Below are 20,310 nucleotides of genomic sequence, written 5' to 3'. Positions count from 1 at the left end.
TAGGATTCCTCTCTCAATGCAGACAGAGCCAGGTTGCTGGAGCATGAATGTACACTGTCACATCTTTCCCCACATAAGATAAACAAGGGTCCCAGAGAAGAAAAGAAAGAAAATAAAAGGAAGCAAACTTACTTTAAAAGAAAAAAGTTGCATGAAAGAGATATGGGATCAAGACAGGACAGGCAGGGGGCCCACGTGGACTGCTTTTGCATATGGGTCCAGAATTTGGTGCTACGCCCCTGAATGTTGCTGTAAGAAAGAAATAGGCCTAATTATAAAGCCAAAGCACTCAGATTATGGAGATGATAAACAAGGATGAAATAGGTGTGCCACCCTTCCTGCTGCAAAAGACTATAAATAAGATAAGATCGCGTAATTACAAATACTCTCATGCTGCCATAAGAAATTGCGTTAAAATCTATTTACTGCAGAAGCTTGGTGAGATTTATTTTTCAAAGTATCGTGTCGAAGTTATCCCATGTTTAATAAGATGCCACAGCTGCAGGCAGGCTGTAACATTCAAGTTCAAGAGATCACCATGACAAACCACCAGTTGCATGCAACGCCTGCAGGCGGGTCCGTGCGCCGTGACGTCTCTCGGAGCGGGTTGGACTCAGGGAGAACTCAGATGATGGGGATTATACAGCGGTGTGGTGGAGGTGGTTTTTGCAAAGTGCTGTTGGTCCGGCTGACAGCTCGATGTTCGCGCTGTGGAGGTTTGGCTGAGGAGCTGTGCGCAGCATGGGCACCGGGGATTACATCTGCGTTACGCTGCGTGGTGGTGCACCCTGGGGATTCACTCTGAGAGAGGGAGAGGGGGACACCTACAGACCCTTTTTGGTCTCCAAGGTATCCATCTATGTATCTGTCAGACTGATAGGTGTTCATGTTATTCACATCAAGGTATTAATGTGAGGTGGAACAGCATTATCTGGAAGTTTTACAGAAAACATCCACATTCCTAAATGTGGATTACAAGTTCCATATCTGTGGTATCAGCTCTGATCGAGTTTTGTTTAGGAATTCAGTGACAAAAGTGTGTTCCAAAAGTTGAACATCTCCTGGTGGGAGAGTATTAATTCGGAGCAATGCTTGTCGCTGCATTTTTGTGTGCGTTGGCTGGGTTTTGGTGCGAGATTCCTCGGGACCCTTATATGGTCAAGGCCAAGAGAGAGTGTGAGGCTGAGGGCAGTGGGATCTGTCATCTCTCACACAGACTTCAGCAAAACAGCAAAGCGTTATTCAGACGAGTGAAGAGTGTGAGGAGAGGTATGCAGGGATACCTATGCAAACAAACTAACAAGTAAGCTGAAAGTCATCTGACGTCACTTTAAAAGAACATTAAGATACATGACAGAAAGGAGGGTTGGCAAATTTTGGTTATGCTATTACTACTTTGACTACTTGACATTTGTTTAGGCTGATAATGTGGTAATAAACCTCACAGGTAACAGTAGAGGATTTCAGCTGCCCTCAGATGAAGCCACTTTCCTGATGGTGCTCAACTGGCATGTCAGTTCTTCATACATTTACCCTCATGTCTATGTGAAGTCATCAAATTGTCAGAAATAGAGACAGCTGATATTTTCCTGTGATGTGAACATGCACTGAGAGAGGTACAGCCAGGTGTCTTTACTTTGAAGACCTGCCGAGACACTATATATGGTATAGCAACGCATGTTCACAAGTGCTCAAGCTGACCAGATCCCTCGTCAACTTTTCCTCAACATAGTGAACATGTAAATGTTTTTCTTAAGCTGCATTCCTGCGACATCAAAGCTCCCACCAGAGGAGAGAGAGCACTCTGAAAGCAGCAATAGATCACTCGAATGACAGATGCTTAGCACTTTCAAACAATCAAAGCCATAATTCAGATGTTCATCTGTGACTTTTATTGGGATTTTTGTATGAATATTGTTATTATTTCCACATTTGTTGGCGGGAAATAGTCTTTTGTAATCGTGCAGGTGGATACACATCAACTGAAGCGTCAAACTAGCTCATAAACATCTGGTTAGTTGATTTTAAGAGACTGAAAATAATATTATCATTGATTCTGGCTTTTAATAAATGATAATTGCTCTATACCCTGATACTGCAGGTCGAAATTGTTTCACAAAATCACAAATGTAGACTGCAGACAACTTCAAGATCCAAGCAAATTCTTGTAGATCCACAGCAACCTGCCAAGCCTGTTCATTTTCATATATACAAATACTCCACAAAGTCTTGTACACACAAAATTAGCAGCAACTGTGAGGTTTAGTAAACAAGCCAACACTTAAAGTCGCAGTCCTTTTCCCCATATGGGGGAATGCCCCCTACTTCTAATGTTTCAGTGTTAATTTTCTCTTGAAACTTTACGGTCTAATTCTACACATAAATGGGGTGTTAGAGTATTTTAGCCTGCAAAGAGTCTTGTAAATACACTAAGTGTTGGCCTATTAAAGTGAGGTAGCGACATGATGCTTAGGCCTCAGCGCAGGGTATCTGGAGGTTTTTGTCCCCCTCATCTGGAAGGCATAACTCTAAACATACCTCCAAACTCTTCTTGTGGGAAGGACGGTGAGCCAAGTCTGTTAGTTACAAGTCAAAAAACAAACATACCAAGATCGTGACAGATACTCTCAGTTTAGAGGCTCTCCTGTGTCTGATAAAATGTGTGTGTTTTAAAGCTTCTGTTGAATGTGGTGGAAACTTTTGTTTTGTTTCCTGAGAGAAAGTGATTGTTCAGTGTACTGACAGGCAGTACAGTGTAGGGGCACGGGGTATCCACTCTAAAAAGGTTCTTTCCATATAAGGGAGGCCGTATTTTTCTTCTTCTTCGGAGTGCTGGCCTGAGTACAAAGTGGATGAGGTCACTTTATTTTTAAAGCTACAGAAACTGCACAATGCAAGATTCTTATAAGTCGTGACCCACGAACACACCGACGCACCTTGAGGAAAACATAGAACAGTTTACATCTGATCTTCAGTGCTTGTTTTGAATGACTTTGCATAAGTGAAAAGACTTAGATGCAAAACTCAACCAAAAATCGCTTAACAGGAGACATTTTGGCCTCCTAATTACGAAGGTATGCCATCTTGGTATGTGGAATGTCAACATGCATCAAATCAGTTATGGAGCACTGGATGACAAAACAAATGTAATGAAAGTCTGAGACTTCTCAGAGTATGAACTAATCCAAATGTTATCCCTATTCCATTTAAGTATGTTCATAGCTTGTAATAAAAGTCCTCCTCCTCTGCCTGGGTTATCTTGCCCTTTTCCAGAGCAAAGAGGGCCCTTGTTGCCGATTTCTCACTCCTAATAGTGCACCATAGGAACCTTATTAAGCTGCCAAGCAATCAGCAAAAATGCCACGGCTTCATTCATTCAGCGCCATTTTCCCAGAGTAAACAAAGTGCTTCACAGCTCCTTCCATTACTGGAGTTTTTGGCTTTGTGTTTTCCAGCAAAACATCGACATCCTGGTCCCAGGAGAGAGAGCAGTGACCTCAGCTGATGACTGTGCTAGTTTTTCCCCCTTTTCTGGTTCACATCATCTAAACAGATAAAGACCAAAGCTGCCACTGCTTTATATTTCGATGATATAGTTGTGAGTTGCAGTGTTCCTGGCTGTGGATGCTCCTTGCCAGCTGCAGCCAAAGTGAGGCCCAGATGGACTAAGATGTGACTCACCGACAGTCTTGTTTTCAGCTTTGTGACAAGGGGGTTTTCAGCCAAACCAAAGGTTTTTTTTGTTGTAGTATATTTAGCTTAAGAAACCATAAAGGAGCAGTCCCTCAGTTTATCAAAAAAAATGATACAAACAATAGTAAATGTTGCAAAATGTACCTGTAAGTACATTTAGTTTTATCCCGTTGGTCAAAATCTGTGCTTTCAGTCATTAATTAATCATAATAAAGGTCCAGCGTGAAAGATTTTGGTATACGTATATGTCGGCAGAAATGGAATGCAATGTTCATAAATATGTGTTCATTTGTGTATAATCACCTGAAAATAAGAATCATCGTGTTTTCGTCACCTTAGAATGAGCCGTTTGTATCTACTTTCAATGTCCAACTTCACCACTAGATGCCACTAAATCCTACACACTGCACCTTTAAGTTGTAATTTTATTGACAAGTATTATTTACATAACACCTATGTAGGCTTCTTTCAAAAATAAAAGTACTTCCCAAAACCCAATTTAAGAAACATTTGTGCAAAGTCATCTTAGATCAAATTAAAGTCAAGGATAAATGCTGAGCTCTTGTATAAACACACACGTAATTCAGCATAACACAATGCAGTGCAGTGTGTTAGCAACAAGTTGGAAATTGTTTGCAGGAGAGGGGGATATTGGCTAGAAGCTTAATCTGGCACAATATATATCACTTTTTGTACATGGCCCCTGACAAATGTGATGATGAAATAACTAAACTAACCTCACTGATGCTGGAAATGTTTCTACGCCTCTCCTCTTACGAAGAATACATCCGTGAACAAAGACATTAGATGTAACTATCCTCCCACATGGTGTGAGTCTACCTGTTAGGCAGCTGGAAAATATTTCCCTCAAATGTTAAAAACATAATTACTTAAAGCTGTGAAGGGCAGGAACCGCCAGGAGCTGTGAGGATAACATGATGCAGTCCTGTATTTCCTGTGATTTTCTGTTGTGTCGAAGCCTGTTAAACAGATAATTTGAAAATGGCCAACCCAGGATGGGGGCTTATAATGTTGTCTAATTGGTGGCCCCACATGATGTCGGTAGTAAAATCCGCTGCTGATCACGACAATTTTGGGAAGCACTTTATTGTAAAAACTGGCTATTTATTTGCAATCCTTTCCTGCACCATCACTGGAGACTTTCTCTTTACGCGCAGCATATGACAAACAGGATTAAGACACTAGGTGCTATCTGCCTGCTTTGAACGTTGCCTGACTGCCTGTGTATCTTTGTGTTGTGAGAAGAGACAACGATAAATGTTTCCCCTCCTTTTTTGGAGCAGGAGCGGTTGCTGGGGCCTTGGAGACAAACCTTCTTCCCTGTAATGAGGTGTCCCGATAGACAGGCACACAGGCGGCCTTATAGGGTCTGCTTGCACACTGTTAACTGTTAAAAACTCAGGGATGGAGTCACAGGGGGTTTATCTGAGAGTTAGCAGCCCTATAAAGTAGCTCATAAAATATTTTTGTATATATAGGAAAGTAGGCTCATTTTATTGCCTCAGGCTTTTGTGGTAAAGGTTCTGTCAAAAAAAGGAGGGAAGGTAGTGCTCCTTGTTGATGTTGGCACACTGCAAAAAATAGTTTGCATCTTTCTTTGCAGTACAAGTAATGACACAAAAGTCAACAAGCAACAGAGGCGTGCCAGACAGATGAACTGATTCACTGAGACTGGTTGAAATATGGCTCTGTCTCTGGTGCACAAAACAGGGGGACACAGGGATTCTCCTCGTCCTCCTGCATCAAGAGATGTGTGTGTGTGCGTCGCCATCTAGTGACAAGATTGTTTTACTGCAGGTATCTCAAGTTGGATTCATGTCAATTGAAAAAGGAACGTTTGGTGTGTTATCTCATGTATCCTACCATGTTTCCTCCTTCCTGTCACCTTACCTGCATGACCATAACGTATGAAAACCCAGCAATGCAGGAGAAAGCACCACAGACTGTCTGCGTGTTGTGTTGTTAAACTTAACAGGGTGATGGATGACCACAGTTTTAAGTTCTGAAATGCCTGAGCTGTGAGCTCTTAGCAGTTTCACAATTTATGTGGCTGCTGCTTGCCAGGAAGGTTTTCTTGGTAACGGCAACTCAGATATAAGAAACCTAGACGACTGTTTTTGTTTAGTGCTGATGTGATGGAGTAAACAGTGTTGCCACGGTGGCAGATGCCAAAATAGCATGGTCATTTACACATGTTCAGTGTCAAACATTAACCTGCATTCAATTTGAACTGTGTAGATTTGTATGTAAATTGATTCTTTCAGGGAGAAGTCATAATATGTGACTTCATTATGGTGGATAAATTGAGTTATGGAGTATTATCTTCCAGTGTTTTAGGATTATTTTTATGGCATTTTGCCACTGAGAGGCTGCAACAATTAAACTGGAGATAGTGCACGTGTTAAAACACACAGAAAGCTAGCATTAATATGTTTTGAAGTGGTGAGAAATCTCAAGACACTACAAAGCTGTTTGTTTGTAGTATTTGCTAAATATCTTGACATATTTCCTGAGAGCATATCCCGTAATTGCGCGGTGCTGAAGTCATCATTTATACCCCTCACTGTATAAGTGGCCTTTTGTGCAAAATTTATGGGGTATTTCTCCTTATTAAATCCTCTTATTAATGAACCGTTTTATAGGCCTCAGGAACCAATTACAAGGGAATGAAACCATCAGTCATTAGTTTAACTGTGTAAAGAGGTGCCCTTTAAATGGGTCTGCACAGAGCTGGCCCACAGCAATGATATGCAGCTGCACGGTTAAAATACAAGGTAGAACTGGCACTGTCTGTCTTCATTATCGGTGACACTGTAGTGCATTGTAGTGTGCAATTGAGCAGTAACTTGTTGATCATACACCTCATCTCTAAATATTTTGAATTAATAAAGAAAAAAGGGCCACTACCTCACCTGTCATATCCTTATTTGATATCACTCAAACACTAACGATCCTGTCTGAAAACGTGTATTTGTCTGATTCACCAAGGATGTACTTTATGTAGGATTTCACAGAGAATTGTTGCCCTCTACACACGTTATCAATCATTGCCTGGCTTTAACATAATACTCATGTTAAAGGGGATAACCCATTCAGCATTCCCAGGAAGCCACATTGCATTTGTAGAGGCCGTCAGCATTGCACTTAGCTTAGTGCTAACCACTAACTAGTGTTTAACTGTCTGTTGTGTATACATTATTATTATTATCTTCAGCCTGACTCTTAACCACTGTTGTGCGCTTGCTTTCCCAGATAAAAATGGATTCGTGACACTGACCCAGGGGAGAGGTTTCTGTATTATGACCTTAGTAGCCACTGGCAACATTTCAAAGATGATTTATTTTGACTTCCTGTAAATAGCAGCACTGTCATAGCCAGGCTGTGTGTGAAGGTTAGAGGGCAGTTCTCACACTTGGGGCATCCCCACTTTACAGCTGGTCAGCATGCTTATCTGAGGGAGAACATTTGTTTTTGAGGCCACTGGCAGCTGAGGATACAGTTACCTAATGATGATAGTGAAGCATTTACCCAGGCTGATAATGGACACTGACCTGGTGTGTGATCTGTCTTATACTCTTGCTAAGATAATGTTCTCCACAGGTAGACGAAGACGGTCGCGCCTTCCAAGCTGGAGTGCGGGAAGGTGATGAGGTGGTATCACTCAACGGAGAGCCATGTGCTGATCTCACCCTCCTACGGGCCTTTGCGCTCATCGACACATCGATCGACTGTCTGCAGCTGCTTGTCAAAAGGTAGGGGCGCATTAGATTAATGATAGTGAAGTGGCGCTCTGTGAATTGCAGAAAACACAAGCACAACATGTTTGAAAACGTCTGCGCATGCAGTTACACCACAGCCTCTGACAACTGAGCCGCGCAGTACAACAGCAATGCAAAATAATTATTGCACCACTGTATTAGCATTTAGATAGCATGTTGTTTTATGACCTGTGCCCTTTTGTATTGCTCAACGAACCACTGACTGTCTGTGTATATATAAATGCATTCATGTCTTGCATGTGAATTAACGAGGTAATGTGTGCCAGTCATGCTGACCTTCCAAAGTGGTTCGGCCAAGGTGTTACAGATTTGTGTGTCTGATTGACATGCAGCTGCTCAGCCATTACTCAGTGGGCGTTGCTGTTATCAGAGTGACATGTCCTCAAATATTGTTGCATGTGCTCAGTGTGCCCACGTTTAAACCTCAGAGGGATATATGGTTAACATCAGTATAGTTCTTGAATCTAGAAAATTGTTTCTATGACTGCATGATGATAGAATCCTGTCTCTGAAGACTTGGAAAGCAGATGACCTCAGCTTGTAGCTATCAAAGTGTATTATGATATGTCAGTCTTTCCCATTTGGAGAAAATGAGTAGTCACTGAGGTCCAATCAACTTAAATTCAATAGCTGGAGTCAGAAGTAATGACATTCTGTTATGCTATTCCTCGCTGACCTTGGATGTGGAAATTAGGCAGAGCAATATTGAAATATGATTACTTCCCTCTTCAGTGACCTGACCCTTTCATTTAACTTGCTGCATGAAGATTAGATCTACTTGATTACTTTGAGGATGTCAGCAATGGGAGACGAGCCTTACTTTGTCAACAATCCATTGGCTCTGTTCCTCAGGGATGATGTATTTTTTTATTCAGATATTATAAATGTGTGGAAATCACACCTAGAAAATAGAAGATAATTGATGACAGCAAAAAGTATATGCTTTAAAGGCAACATGGAGATTTTGTATTAATCTCAAAGTGATTGCTCTTATATTGTAGGTTCTTCAAAGAGTAAATTGGGTTTTGGGTCTTGTGCATTAAAAATAAGACATTAGCTCTTATTGATGTTAAAAATTAACAATGGTCACTGAGCGAAGAGAAGTTGCACCACTCACTCATTCCTGTTCTCCCCTCTCCTCCAAAAGATACTGCACCACTCCCTCAGAAGAATCAGAGGAGACATACTGTGGTGAGAGGGATGCCTCTGGTGAGGCTTTAGAAAGCACCACCCTCCACATCTTCTCCCCAAAGCACAGGTCCCAAATCCCAAGGGAACTCTACATATCTGAGTCCCAGGATGAGGCCTGCTATGGGGAATTGGACAATAAGTTACCCAAGGGACCCCAGCTGCTCTACACCGAGCTACACGTTCCCTCATCTGGTGATCAGAGAAGCCGAGAGCTTGTTTATAAGCAAAATGATGAAGGAACACAGCGGTGCTTCTCGCCTGGGGACATGGTGGAGCTCCAGGTGTCCCTGTCTGAGCAAAGCTTGGACGATATGGGCTGCAGCGCCCTCGGGAGTGCTCATGGGATAGAGGGGGAACTCTCAAACAGAGAGGTGGCCGAGACGATTTACACCGCCACCGCGTCACACCACGTACCGCGTCCTGTCAGAGAGCCGCTCGGCCAGCATGGAGTGGTGCTCAGCTCCCCTTCGATGCTGAGGCAGGTGGAGGTCATTCTGCAGCAGCCGGCAGCATCAGGAGCAGGGAGGGGCATCCTGAGTGTGGGTGGCTCCAGGGTCAGTGGAAGTGTTGGATCCCAAAGTGAAGGAGAAGAAGGAGGAGGGCACAGTGAGGGAGTTCCTGGGTCTTTCACGGTCTCATTTGGAATTCCATCAGAAGAGGTGACACCAGCTGAGGAGCAGGACTCTGACTCTGAGGGGGATCAAGACAAACCCAACAAGCACAGGGCAAGACACGCCAGTAAGTACCTATGTACCATTTCCATTTGTACCAGGTAGTGTTATCCTGGTGTGCATTCTTTCTTTATGTGTGTGAGTAATAAAGATCTATTCTTTGAGTTGAGATCTGCATGCTAATAGGTCAGCACCAAATTACATTTGTCTACAACATGTGTGCATTCCAAAGCCTGATGTCAAGTGTGTGTGCTCCTTAAAATAGTGCCTGTCTCTCATTGCCGTTGGAGGAGGGTGTCATTCCTTCAAATGGAAGCATGTACTTCCGGGTCTAACCTGAACTACAGCAGAGTCAAAGGATAGTGCAGAGGCACAGCATAGATAGGGTGGTGATAAACTAAATACAAATAATCAAAAGAAAAAAATGGCTTGATCACATGTGAGAAGCTACTAGACTTTATAAAACGTCTTAAATTATCCATTCAAAGAGGCTTGATAATGAATATGGATACTTTGGCACCCCTCTGAGCTGTGTAGAAGACATAAATATAACACCAGCACGCTGATGATGCCTGCAGAAGTGGCCCTTTGACAGACACCAGCATGTGCTCCCATAGCCGGTTACCTGATCCTTTCAAACTGGGTGCTTTAACTGAGCTAAAAAAGTGAGTCCGTCGCTCACTCCCGCTGTCTCCTCCACCTTCAGGTTAGTCTTGCAGGAATATGAAAAAGGAAGCTTTTGTATTATTTTATTACAGCTTTGTATTGTTGGATGGTTTGAGAGTGGCTTTGTTGTTTGATGTCTGTCATCAGATTGGCCTTAGTGTCAGTAATGTGTTTTGAGAAGAACAGAAGGTTTTCAGTAGAGAGCTTGTGAACCTACAGATAAGGACTGGTAAAGAAGCTCTGGTCTGGGTGAATTTATTGCATGCAGGCTATCTTTAATCTTTCTTAGATCCTATTCCTGGCTACTTTATGGAGAAGAACTACTGATTTAGTGTAGTTCATTGTCTGTGAACAAATGAGGATATTAGACGTGGGTCAGAGGATTTCATGATTGCTTTATGAGTTGATGTTTTATGTCCAACTGAATGAGCAAATGAGAAAAAGCACACAGCTATAGGTGGATAAAGATTATATGCGGTCTAAGAATGTGAAGCGAATAGCTTAGTTCGGATCAGTTCAACCACAGTGCATATCAGTTGTTATTAGTCTTGTTATGTGCCTCTGCTTTTTATGTGAACATTGCATGTACTTTTTAGAGCTTACTTTTTACAGAAGGCTGATATCAATGTGACGTTACATGATGAAATCAATAGCTTTGCATCTTGCTTGACTTTGTTTCGAAACTTAACGTTATCATCTGTCACCATGTTACTTGTGCAAAATCTATTTTTACTCTTCAGATGAGAGCTAAACCAAAATGGGTTCATATGAGGAAAAGAAACTTTATTTTCTGATAGGCATTAAGGATTATGAAAATATGAAGAAAATAGCTATTTACATTCTTACTTTAAAGTAATTAAGTCAATTACAATTACATTATCCTTGTAGATACACTATGTAAGGACAGCCTTGAAGTTGTCCTTGTGATCAAAGAGCTGAAAAGCAAAATTAATGTTTCATATCAAGACATAGAAAAGCAAGCCGTTTCAAGGGAGTTCAATTTGTGTTGATCTGAACTCCACTGTATTTTATTAATACCCATATTGCCAGGTAAAGCATTTATTTTGATTGCCCTATCTATAACCCTTTTTATTCTAAACACTAAACTCTCCTCTCTATACAGGGCTCAGGCGCAGTGAGAGTCTGTCCGAGAAGCAGGTGAAGGAAGCCAAGTCCAAATGTAAACGTATTGCCCTCCTTCTTACGGCTGCTCCGCCCAACCCCAACAACAAGGGGGTGTTGATGTTCAAGAAACATCGGCAAAGGGCCAAGAAATACACACTTGTGAGCTACGGCACAGGAGAAGACGAACCAGAGTTCAGTGACGAAGACGAGGAAAACGAAGACGACAAAGAAGAAACCCACACTGTTGAATTTACCCTTGTGGCTCCAGACGGTTCTGAAATAGACAAGCATTTCCTCACTAATGCCCATAGTAGAAAAGGTGTGCTAACTATCAACTTGGACAGGGGTCTCCTTGAGATTGAGAGGAACCTTAACAACCAAAAAGAGATGGAATGTTTGCCTGAAACCAAGGGCAAAGGTGCCGTAATGTTTGCCCAACGGCGTCAGAGGATGGATGAGATTGCTGCTGAACATGAGGAGCTTAGGCGTCAGGGGATTCCTGTAGAGGCAGTGCAGACTGCTGAAAAGAAGATGGAAGAGCACTCCTACATGCAGTCCACAACAGAAAGCCATGCTTACATGGATGTAAATATGCACCAACAAAGCCAACAACAACCATACCAGCAGTATCAGGAACAGCAGTACTATGAGCAACAGCAGAACTACCAACAGCAACAATATCAACAACAATATCAGCAACAACAGTATGAACAACAGCATTATCAACAACAGCAAGCGTATCAGCAGCAGCAGCAGCAGCAAGAATATCATCAAGCGCAACAGCAAATGCAGCACTATGCTACAAACATCAATGGCACAGTCCAACATCAAACAAGTGAGATGCAGAGTTCTTTCAGCAATCGTACTGCAAAGCCTTTCTCGGCAGACAACATGGTGGCTTATTCTCCCGCAATGAGTGGGACCAATCAAGATTCTGCAGGGCAAGGAGAGCAGATAGCTTCCCGTGATGAGCGCATTTCCACCCCCGCAAGTCGGACTGGCCTTTTGACAGATGCAAAGAGGAGGAATGCTGGCAAGCCTATGTTCACGTTTAAGGAAGCACCAAAAGTGTCTCCTAACCCAGCACTGCTAAATCTCCTCAACAGAAGTGACAAGAAGGGGTTTGAGTCAGGACCTGAGGAAGACTACCTTAGCCTTGGGGCTGAGGCTTGTAATTTCCTGCAGTCTCAAGGAGTTAAACACAAGACTCCTCCACCAGTGGCTCCAAAACCTGTGATCAACCCCATCTCTCCTCCTTGGTCCCCACAGATAGAAATGACCAACCAGGACATGCCTCAACAAGCTGAAAATAGTGTGTCCACACCTGCTGTAGCCCCCACCACAGAGGCTACTCCTGCTCCAGAACTAGAGCCAACCCCTGCACCTGCCCCTGAGCCCTCTCCCCCTCCTACCCCCCAGGAGGCTCTTGCCAGCACCACCACAGAGGAACAGCGCACATGGACTCTTCCGGAGCCTGAACCTCAACAGCAGCCTCTGCAAATGACAGCGCAGGAGGAAAATGGTCACATGAATTCGACCCTGCAGCCTGAGCCTGAGCCTGCTCCTGTGACTAGCTGGGCTCCAGCACAAACACAAGTTCAGCAACAACCATCTACCGATTCTTGGCACCCAGCTCAAGTGCAGCCCCAGGAACCACCTCCAAGTCAGTCACCACCACAGCCACCTTGGGTGACACGTCAACCTGCTCAGACCCAAGCACAGCCTCAACCTCCCACCAGTACTTGGGCCCCTCAAATTCAGCCATCCTGGGCCCAGCCTCAAGGGCAACAACAGGTTCAGCCACCCTGGACACACTCTCACGAGCAACCAAATCTGCAGCAAATGCAACCAACTTGGGGTCAACCTCAAGAACCAGTGGAGCAGCAGCCCCAAGCCCCATGGGCACAGCCATCACAAACAGACTCTCAGCATCAACCACCATGGGTGCAACAACCCCAGCAGAAGCCCCAAGCACAACCTCCTTGGGTTCAGCAGGTTCAGCCAGAATCCCAGCCACAGCCAACATGGGCTCAGCAACCACAGCATCAGGCCCCACAACAAGCATGGCCACAGGCACAAGCACCAGGTCAGCCTCAACCCCCTTGGGTCTCAGCTCAGGCTCAACAGCAACCTTCAATTAATGCATGGCCTCCATCACAAACTCAAGCCCAAGTTCAGCCACCTTGGATCCAAGCAGCTCCAGCTCAACCTCCAGCGCAGCCTCCAGCCGTTTTGAATCCATGGCAGCCAGTACCTGCCCAGCACCCCATGAATTCTTGGGCCCAAGAGCAAAATCAGGCCCAACATCAACCACCTTGGGCTCAACCAGCTCCACCCCAGCCCACACCACAACCAAACTGGCAACAGTCCACTCCAAAGACTCCACCACAACCACCAATGAATACATGGCCTCCACCTCAGGCACAACCGCAGACACCTGTGAATGCCTGGGCACCACAGTCACAACAAACACCCATTTCCACATCAATGGTGAACACTCGTCCTTCTCCAAAACCTTGGCAACCACCACAGCAGACCCCCCAAAACCGGACCCCTCCACCTCCACCACAGCGAATGCACTCTTTCACCATTCGTCAACGAGTTTCATCACCCATCAACCCAATGGCAACTGTCTTAAACCCAGCATCCCAAGGTTCATCTTTCGAGATGCCAGCCGTTCGAGGGAAAGGAGCTGATATGTTCGCCAAGAGGCAGTCTCGTATGGAGAAATTTGTTGTGGACTCTGAGACTGTGCAAGCAAACAAGGCAAGCCGGTCAACATCACCAACTGCTTCCTTACCGAATGAGTGGAAATATACACCAAATGTACGTGCCCCTCCTTCACGGGCATATAATCCTATTCAGTCCCCTTCTTATCCCCCAGCAGCATCAAAGCAGCCCCCTCCAAGTATCCCATCAACAAAAGCCAAGAAAAAAGCCACAGACAAACAGTCTGCCCCTAAACCCCTCAATGTTGTCGATGTTATGAAGCATCAACCCTATCAACTTAATTCCTCACTCTTTACCTATGGCCCAGCAGTAGAGGCTGCCAAGCCACCTGAACCTAAGCCCGACTGTGCACCCCCTAACCCACCTGTTGAAAACCAGCCAATTCAATATGAGCAAATGGCCCCCGTCCAGCCAGGTGGACCATATAATGCCCCATATCCCCAGCAACCATATGGGATGCCCATGCAGCCTATGATGCATGATGGCCACTACCAGCAGAACCCACTTAATGTTTATCCTCCTTCCAATCCTTACCAGCAACCCCCTGTTGGTCCGTACCAGCAAGCATATAACCAACAGTATCAGCAACCTGCCCCACCTGCTTATCATCCCCAAGCTCCCCAGTCTCCAAATGCTCCGTACCAGCAGGCTCCACAGGCCCCTTACCAACCAGCCAGTAGCCCTCCCTACTTGGCAGCTCCCTCAGTACCTTACCAGCCACAGCCTCCCAGTAGCTATGTTGCTCCCAGTTTTCCTTTAGCTGCAAGGCCTGAGTCTGCATCAGGTGGCAATGCCGCAACTGCTCCCAAACCTAAGTTTACAGCTAAAAAGAGCTCAGCCCAGGTGTGGAAGCCTACAGCAGTTGATAAAGAGTGATTCTGGTTGAATCATGACATGGTGTCATGATGTTTGCCTGAGTCAAAGGGTTGGTGCTCTCGCAGTCCACCGCCAAGTGGACTAGTTTGAGCACATAAAACCTGCTTCTGCAGTGACTATCTTCACATCCACCTGCTCTTGTCATTGTCATAGGACAGATTGATGGTTTTCACACTTTTGAGAGCTAATATGAATGGCATAACAAACAAATTGAAAGCATAAGAATAAGAGCGAGATGTAAGTATATCATATCAGACACAGAGGAGCCAGAGTGAACTTAAAATGTTAATAAAGCAGGCACATTTTAACATCGATGTGTATGGATACCTAGAAATCACTATAAATTATTTGAATTTAATGTTAAAGAATCTAAAGTTGTGGTGATATAAGAATGTAGGGGAGCATGATGCTCAGTAAGAATTGAAAGAAAGGAGTGAGAGTGGTAGCAGATAGTGAGAACAGGAATTTGATTTTTGAAAAGAAGAAAATGCTAAATGTGTCAAATCTTATTTGCTTAACAAACAGATAAACAGACAGAAAACTAAAATATAAAAAAAGTCGAACTTAAAAATCCATGAAATGAGTCAAGTAAAAATAGAAATATAGAGTGAGGAAGAAGGGTCAGGTCTGTGGGGTGTAATGACACTAAGCAGAAGGCTAAATTTGCAATGTCAGTGATGTCAGAGTGCAGAGATTATGTAACAACATTGGAGTTTCAAGTAAAGGTCGGAGAATAGAATAGTACTCCTTACTAAAAGTGACTGCTAGCACCGACTTTCTTAAACTTCAAATGTTACATTTGTAAACAACTCATTCTTCAGTGGCCCTCCCTCGTGTCTCTTCCATAGCACCTACTTTAGTGGGTTAGTTTTATTTTAAGCTTTTTGCCAGCTGTTGCATCATGTTAGCTACTATATTTAAACTGCCTCATGAGAGGGAGTGCTGAGGTCCAGAGATAGTAGGCTTAAATTTCAACTTAAGCCAGTGAAAGCTACTATTTCTCAAATCCTAATTGTATTTTTCCAGATAACACAAAGAAATATATATGAATAATATATCTATACATCTTCCCCTGCTTTTGTATCATATAAACAGATGATAAATGACAAATAAAAGAAGAATTATTGAAAGGATAACCAGCCCAGTAATGTTCACAAATATATTTTTGGTACAGGGCTGCTTTTGTTCTTTATATTCTTTTCTTTTTCTTTCCTTTGTGTGTTTCTCTTCGTAGTGCACTTTCTGAATGATTCACTGCAGTGCCATTAAAATGTCTTTTATCCTTGGTTGGCTTTCCTTTCTTTTGTCCTTTGAGCATGCTTTTCTGGGTGTCTTCTATTTCTAGTCACTTTTCTTTTCGTCTTGCTGAATTTCACCACTCATCCACCTGTACTATAAATACTGAGCTATTCTATATATGCCTTGACAAAAAGAAACAAAAAAGCAGCCATGAATAAATCCACTCAAGTACCATCACATTAGAGTAACACTTATACGTACTATCTTTACGCAAAGCCAGTGGTAGGAAACCAGTTTTCAACAATAAAACTAAACACAGTTTGTGCTCCATAAAGAGGTTGTTAACATCAGCCAGAAACACCTCATTATCCAAATCACCTTCTTTTATAGCAGCTGAGGTGAATGCTAGAAAAGCACATTCCTGCAGAGTGACGAACTGATGATGCATTCATGAGGGATATTATTAGACTGGTGACTTCAGTGAATACAGACAACCTCATTGCACAATTCTGGAGGTCAACCGAGTGGGCCCCCTGCTGAAAATATAAATCCATGTTGTGTCATGCAGTTGTAGATAGGGCAGTAATTTGTTAAGTGGAAGTGTGGGTATCTAATGGTGTCTTGAGTTGGCAGGTTTCGATGGCTATATCTGGAGGAATTTGATTCCTACTCAAATGGCTGGAGTTTACCTCCAGCTTTCCTGGTCTTTATCTGAACTACACTTTTTTTTTTTAGTGTTTAATGTTATTATTATTATTATTATTATTATTATTGCTATTGTTATTATTAATACCAGGGTTTACCTGAGATATGATAATCACTAAAATAAAAAGACCAAAAAACAAAAAAAAGAGACAATTTAATTTACAACAAATGAATCAACAAAAAAAATCACAATTGAATGGAATACTGGCATAAGCTGGGTAAAGCATTTTGATAAAAGACGTGGTTCTTAAACTAGATATGCAATGAAATAGAAATGAAACAGAGTAAACAACCAAAAAATACTCTAGGTTCAGAGCCCACACAATAATGGTTTAGGTACTGTGTCAAATAAGCGCTGATACTACTAAACTTTGGAATCTGTTACTGGATATTATCTATGTTTTATTCAGAAAAGGGAAAGCGGATTTTCCACATTTGTTCTTCTCTCAAATGTACTTTTTTTTATAGAAAGAAAACCTTACTTTATGACATTACCATAAATTAACATAAACGGTCTATTTTGACCATCTGTCTCAAAACAAAAGCATCTGTATGCACACCATCCTAGACACCAACCTGCTCAGCTCCATTTCTGAGATATATGTTAAAATGGCAGACATAGTGTAAGGCAAATATATGGTTATTTCCTCAATCCCCATCAGTAGAATAAAAATATACCCGTAGATCATGTACCGATCTACTTATTCCTCCTTGTGTCTGCTCTAATTCAGGATAACACAGCCACGGGTGGTGTAGGCCAACCAGATACCTGAGTCAGCAGGGAGTTTATTCCCCCTTGACTCATTCAGCTACATTTCTCTTTTTTATGACCGCACTCTCTACTCTGTTCTTTCCTTTAGCCATCTCTTGCTGTCTGCTGGTCTTACACACCTTTCACCAGATGATGGCAGCACTGCCTTTTCTGCATGTCTGCCGTAGCCAACAGAATGCGTTACAGATGTGCTCTATCACCCAGCGTGCAGTAAGCCTCGGCTGTAGAGGCACCCTAATACAGATTTTAGCATTGAGCATTTAGAAGTTTCACCATGTCAGTGTCATGCTTTTCAAAGTGTTGCTGCACAGTAAAGCAGATCCAATGAAAACAAGATGAATGAGGCTTATTCTGGGAAGCCAATGCACTCGCGTAAGCCAGTTGTTCTGAGAAACAAGAGAGCAGTCGACTCTGTTTGGACAAATGTTAAAGCACTGGGCTGAGGAGGCTTACTGTGGAATGGACGATTGAGTCCACAATAAGTTTAGAATAATACATTTATGAGAGCTCTTAACAGTTTATTTATTTTGCTGGCTATTTCAGATCTTAACGTGTTTTTACATATTTATACATAGGAATGAAACAGAGAACAAAATTAAACATTTTAGAGTGTTACAACACTTACAAGAAATGTGTTGACAAAGAGCTTCTCTACTTTCCATCATTTTCAAAGTTGATTTAATTTGGCAGACGGGCCAGTCAGCCAAACAAAAATGAACCCTTACTAAAATAAACATGTCTGGATCTTTCTTTACAGGCACTTGGCAGGAGCTACTCGCTTTCCCCACCAGCCAGAGTACCATCAACGGGCCAGAAGTCTGTTTCGGCTTCATCTTCCCCCAAGCCTCTGGCTAAGGCCTCCACAACTACCCCAGTAAGACAGACACCCTGGCTAGAGAAAGGCCGCAAACCCCTTCAGCCCTGGGAGGCCGCCTCTCGGCATCCCCTGGGCCTGGTGGATGAAGCCTTTGCTTTCCAGAGCCTCCAGCAAAGCCTCGCCACAAATGTCCGCTTGGCAGCCCAGCGCAAAATGCTGCCCGAGCCGCCAGCAGAGTGGAAGGCCAGGGTGTCTTATGAAGCCCCACAGAAAACAGGCAGCCAGACTTGGAGCCAAAGCCGGAGTCAGAGTCGAGCTCCTCTGCCGACATTCGGGTCCCTGACAAGGAGCAGTGTCTCGACCCCTGCCGATCGTGCTGGTTACAGCTCCCTGCCCAGACAGTGGCAGCCTCAGAGGTCAGTTACACAGGCAAACCGGGGGCCCTCGGTGTCCCCTTCTGAGTTTAAGAGGCCCTCGGAAAAACAAACTTACAAGTCTGTGTACACCAGCAACACTTGGAGTTGGAGGCAGTAGGACACAACTCGACCTGTCTGACCTTTGATGAGTAAGATCGCAAGTTTCACTGATTCAGTAACACATTCAAGTGCAGTTTCTTTTTAACTCATCACTATCTAAAAGAATAACATTTTTACATTTCTGCTTTTTTTGCTGTCGAATATTTAGTATGAAAAGTTTTAGATGGAATTTTTGCATGCCGTAATCAAATGTGAAAAGAGACGATTACTCTAACAATATGTGGAGACTTAAAAGTGATTTCTGTAACATTAAACTGACAGCTTTGTAGTTTGGTAAATACACTGAAGTGGCTTGTAGATGAGGCAGTGAGTATGTTGTTTGGATATAATGAGTGCAAATGGACGTGTCGAGTATAAAATACGTGGAAAGATTTGAGTGATTGTAAAGTAACAGTACATCTGGAGAAAACTAACTTGACTGTTCAGTTAGGATTTCAGAATATAGTAAACAGGTAATTATGGTGTCCTCAGAAAAGAGATATGTAAGGATGCTAAGAGGGAGGAAGACACAGTGACCCCACCATTCTTGAATTGTTTTGAGCGTATGGATTTGCCATGCATCCTGGTGGATGTACGTATTTAGCATGCAGTGATTGCACACTTTTTTTTTTTTTTGCTGGCTTTGTTTGATTTTTCAATCCATGAAACTTGAGAATGATTACATTTGCAGTGTTTTCCAGATCAGCAAATCATTTTAGTGTCCGAATCCAATTAGCGATGCATTAGAAGTCGGGCTTAAAACTTGGGGGAAAGGTTAGCGCTATAACTCAGCATGTTGTGTGTGTGGACATGTGGTTGCGTAAGCTCCAGTAAGTGAGATTAATTCACTTATTTTCCAGGTGCATTTTAATTAGTGCATTAGCATTTGGCCATAAGACGATGAGATGAGATGAGAGAGCTGAAAATGGGGCATCTGTGCTACCGATAGAGGTTTTCAAAACTCTTTTCTTTGGGCACCTTTAAATTGGCACATGCCAGTTGTTGTTGGGAGTGACCTGATGAGTCCTAATTATGACTACAATAAAAGATTGTTTAGTTTATGATAGATTTACTGGCACTGGGAGAATTGCTTACAGTATGTTAGTGGTTTGTGTGTTTGGTTTGGACTTTTGCTGTAGACTCCAAAGATTAAACTTAGCTTGGTGTTTCCACAGAGTGTACATAATGTCCCAATGTGATTCCCACCGAGCAGTCTCATAAACATAAACAGGATTTATCACACAGCATTGTGTCGTGCCTCGACTGACTCACTCAGCATCCTGACATACTGTAGTGTATCTGTGATAATTACACTGTATTGCTTCCATTCAAACAACGCTTATTATGATCGTAATGCAACACCAGTAATCAATTTCTGTTCCAAACTATTTCAGATATGGATTCACATAAAAGCATTTTGCAAAATAAATACAACCAGATAGCACTATTTCACAAATTGCACTGTGTGTTTGTGCTCTTTGCTCTCTATTCCAAGCATGAAACACTTGGC

At 42.9% G+C, this 20,310-nt stretch overlaps 1 protein-coding gene across 3 annotated transcripts; it reads left to right on the top strand.

The window, feature by feature from the left end:
• Positions 1–660: 660 nt before the first annotated feature.
• LOC125884419 (synaptopodin-2) lies at positions 661–20,305 on the top strand. 3 transcript variants are annotated; one of them, XM_049569359.1, is made up of 5 exons: positions 661–849; positions 7,315–7,466; positions 8,641–9,422; positions 11,145–13,912; positions 18,226–20,305. In XM_049569359.1, the coding sequence occupies exons 1-5, from the start codon at positions 742–744 to the stop codon at positions 18,817–18,819; spliced, it is 4,404 nt and encodes a 1,467-aa protein (XP_049425316.1). In that variant the 5' UTR covers positions 661–741; the 3' UTR covers positions 18,820–20,305. The 3 variants fall into 3 exon arrangements, with proteins under 3 accessions (XP_049425316.1, XP_049425315.1, XP_049425314.1); XM_049569358.1 differs by having other exon boundaries at positions 11,145–13,972; XM_049569357.1 differs by lacking the exon at positions 18,226–20,305 and having other exon boundaries at positions 665–849; positions 11,145–16,038.
• The last annotated feature ends 5 nt before the right edge of the window (positions 20,306–20,310 follow it).

Source organism: Epinephelus fuscoguttatus, linkage group LG23 (genome assembly GCF_011397635.1).
Source record: "Epinephelus fuscoguttatus linkage group LG23, E.fuscoguttatus.final_Chr_v1".
Taxonomy (NCBI): domain Eukaryota; kingdom Metazoa; phylum Chordata; class Actinopteri; order Perciformes; family Serranidae; genus Epinephelus; species Epinephelus fuscoguttatus.
This window is presented reverse-complemented; position numbering and strand designations above follow the sequence as displayed.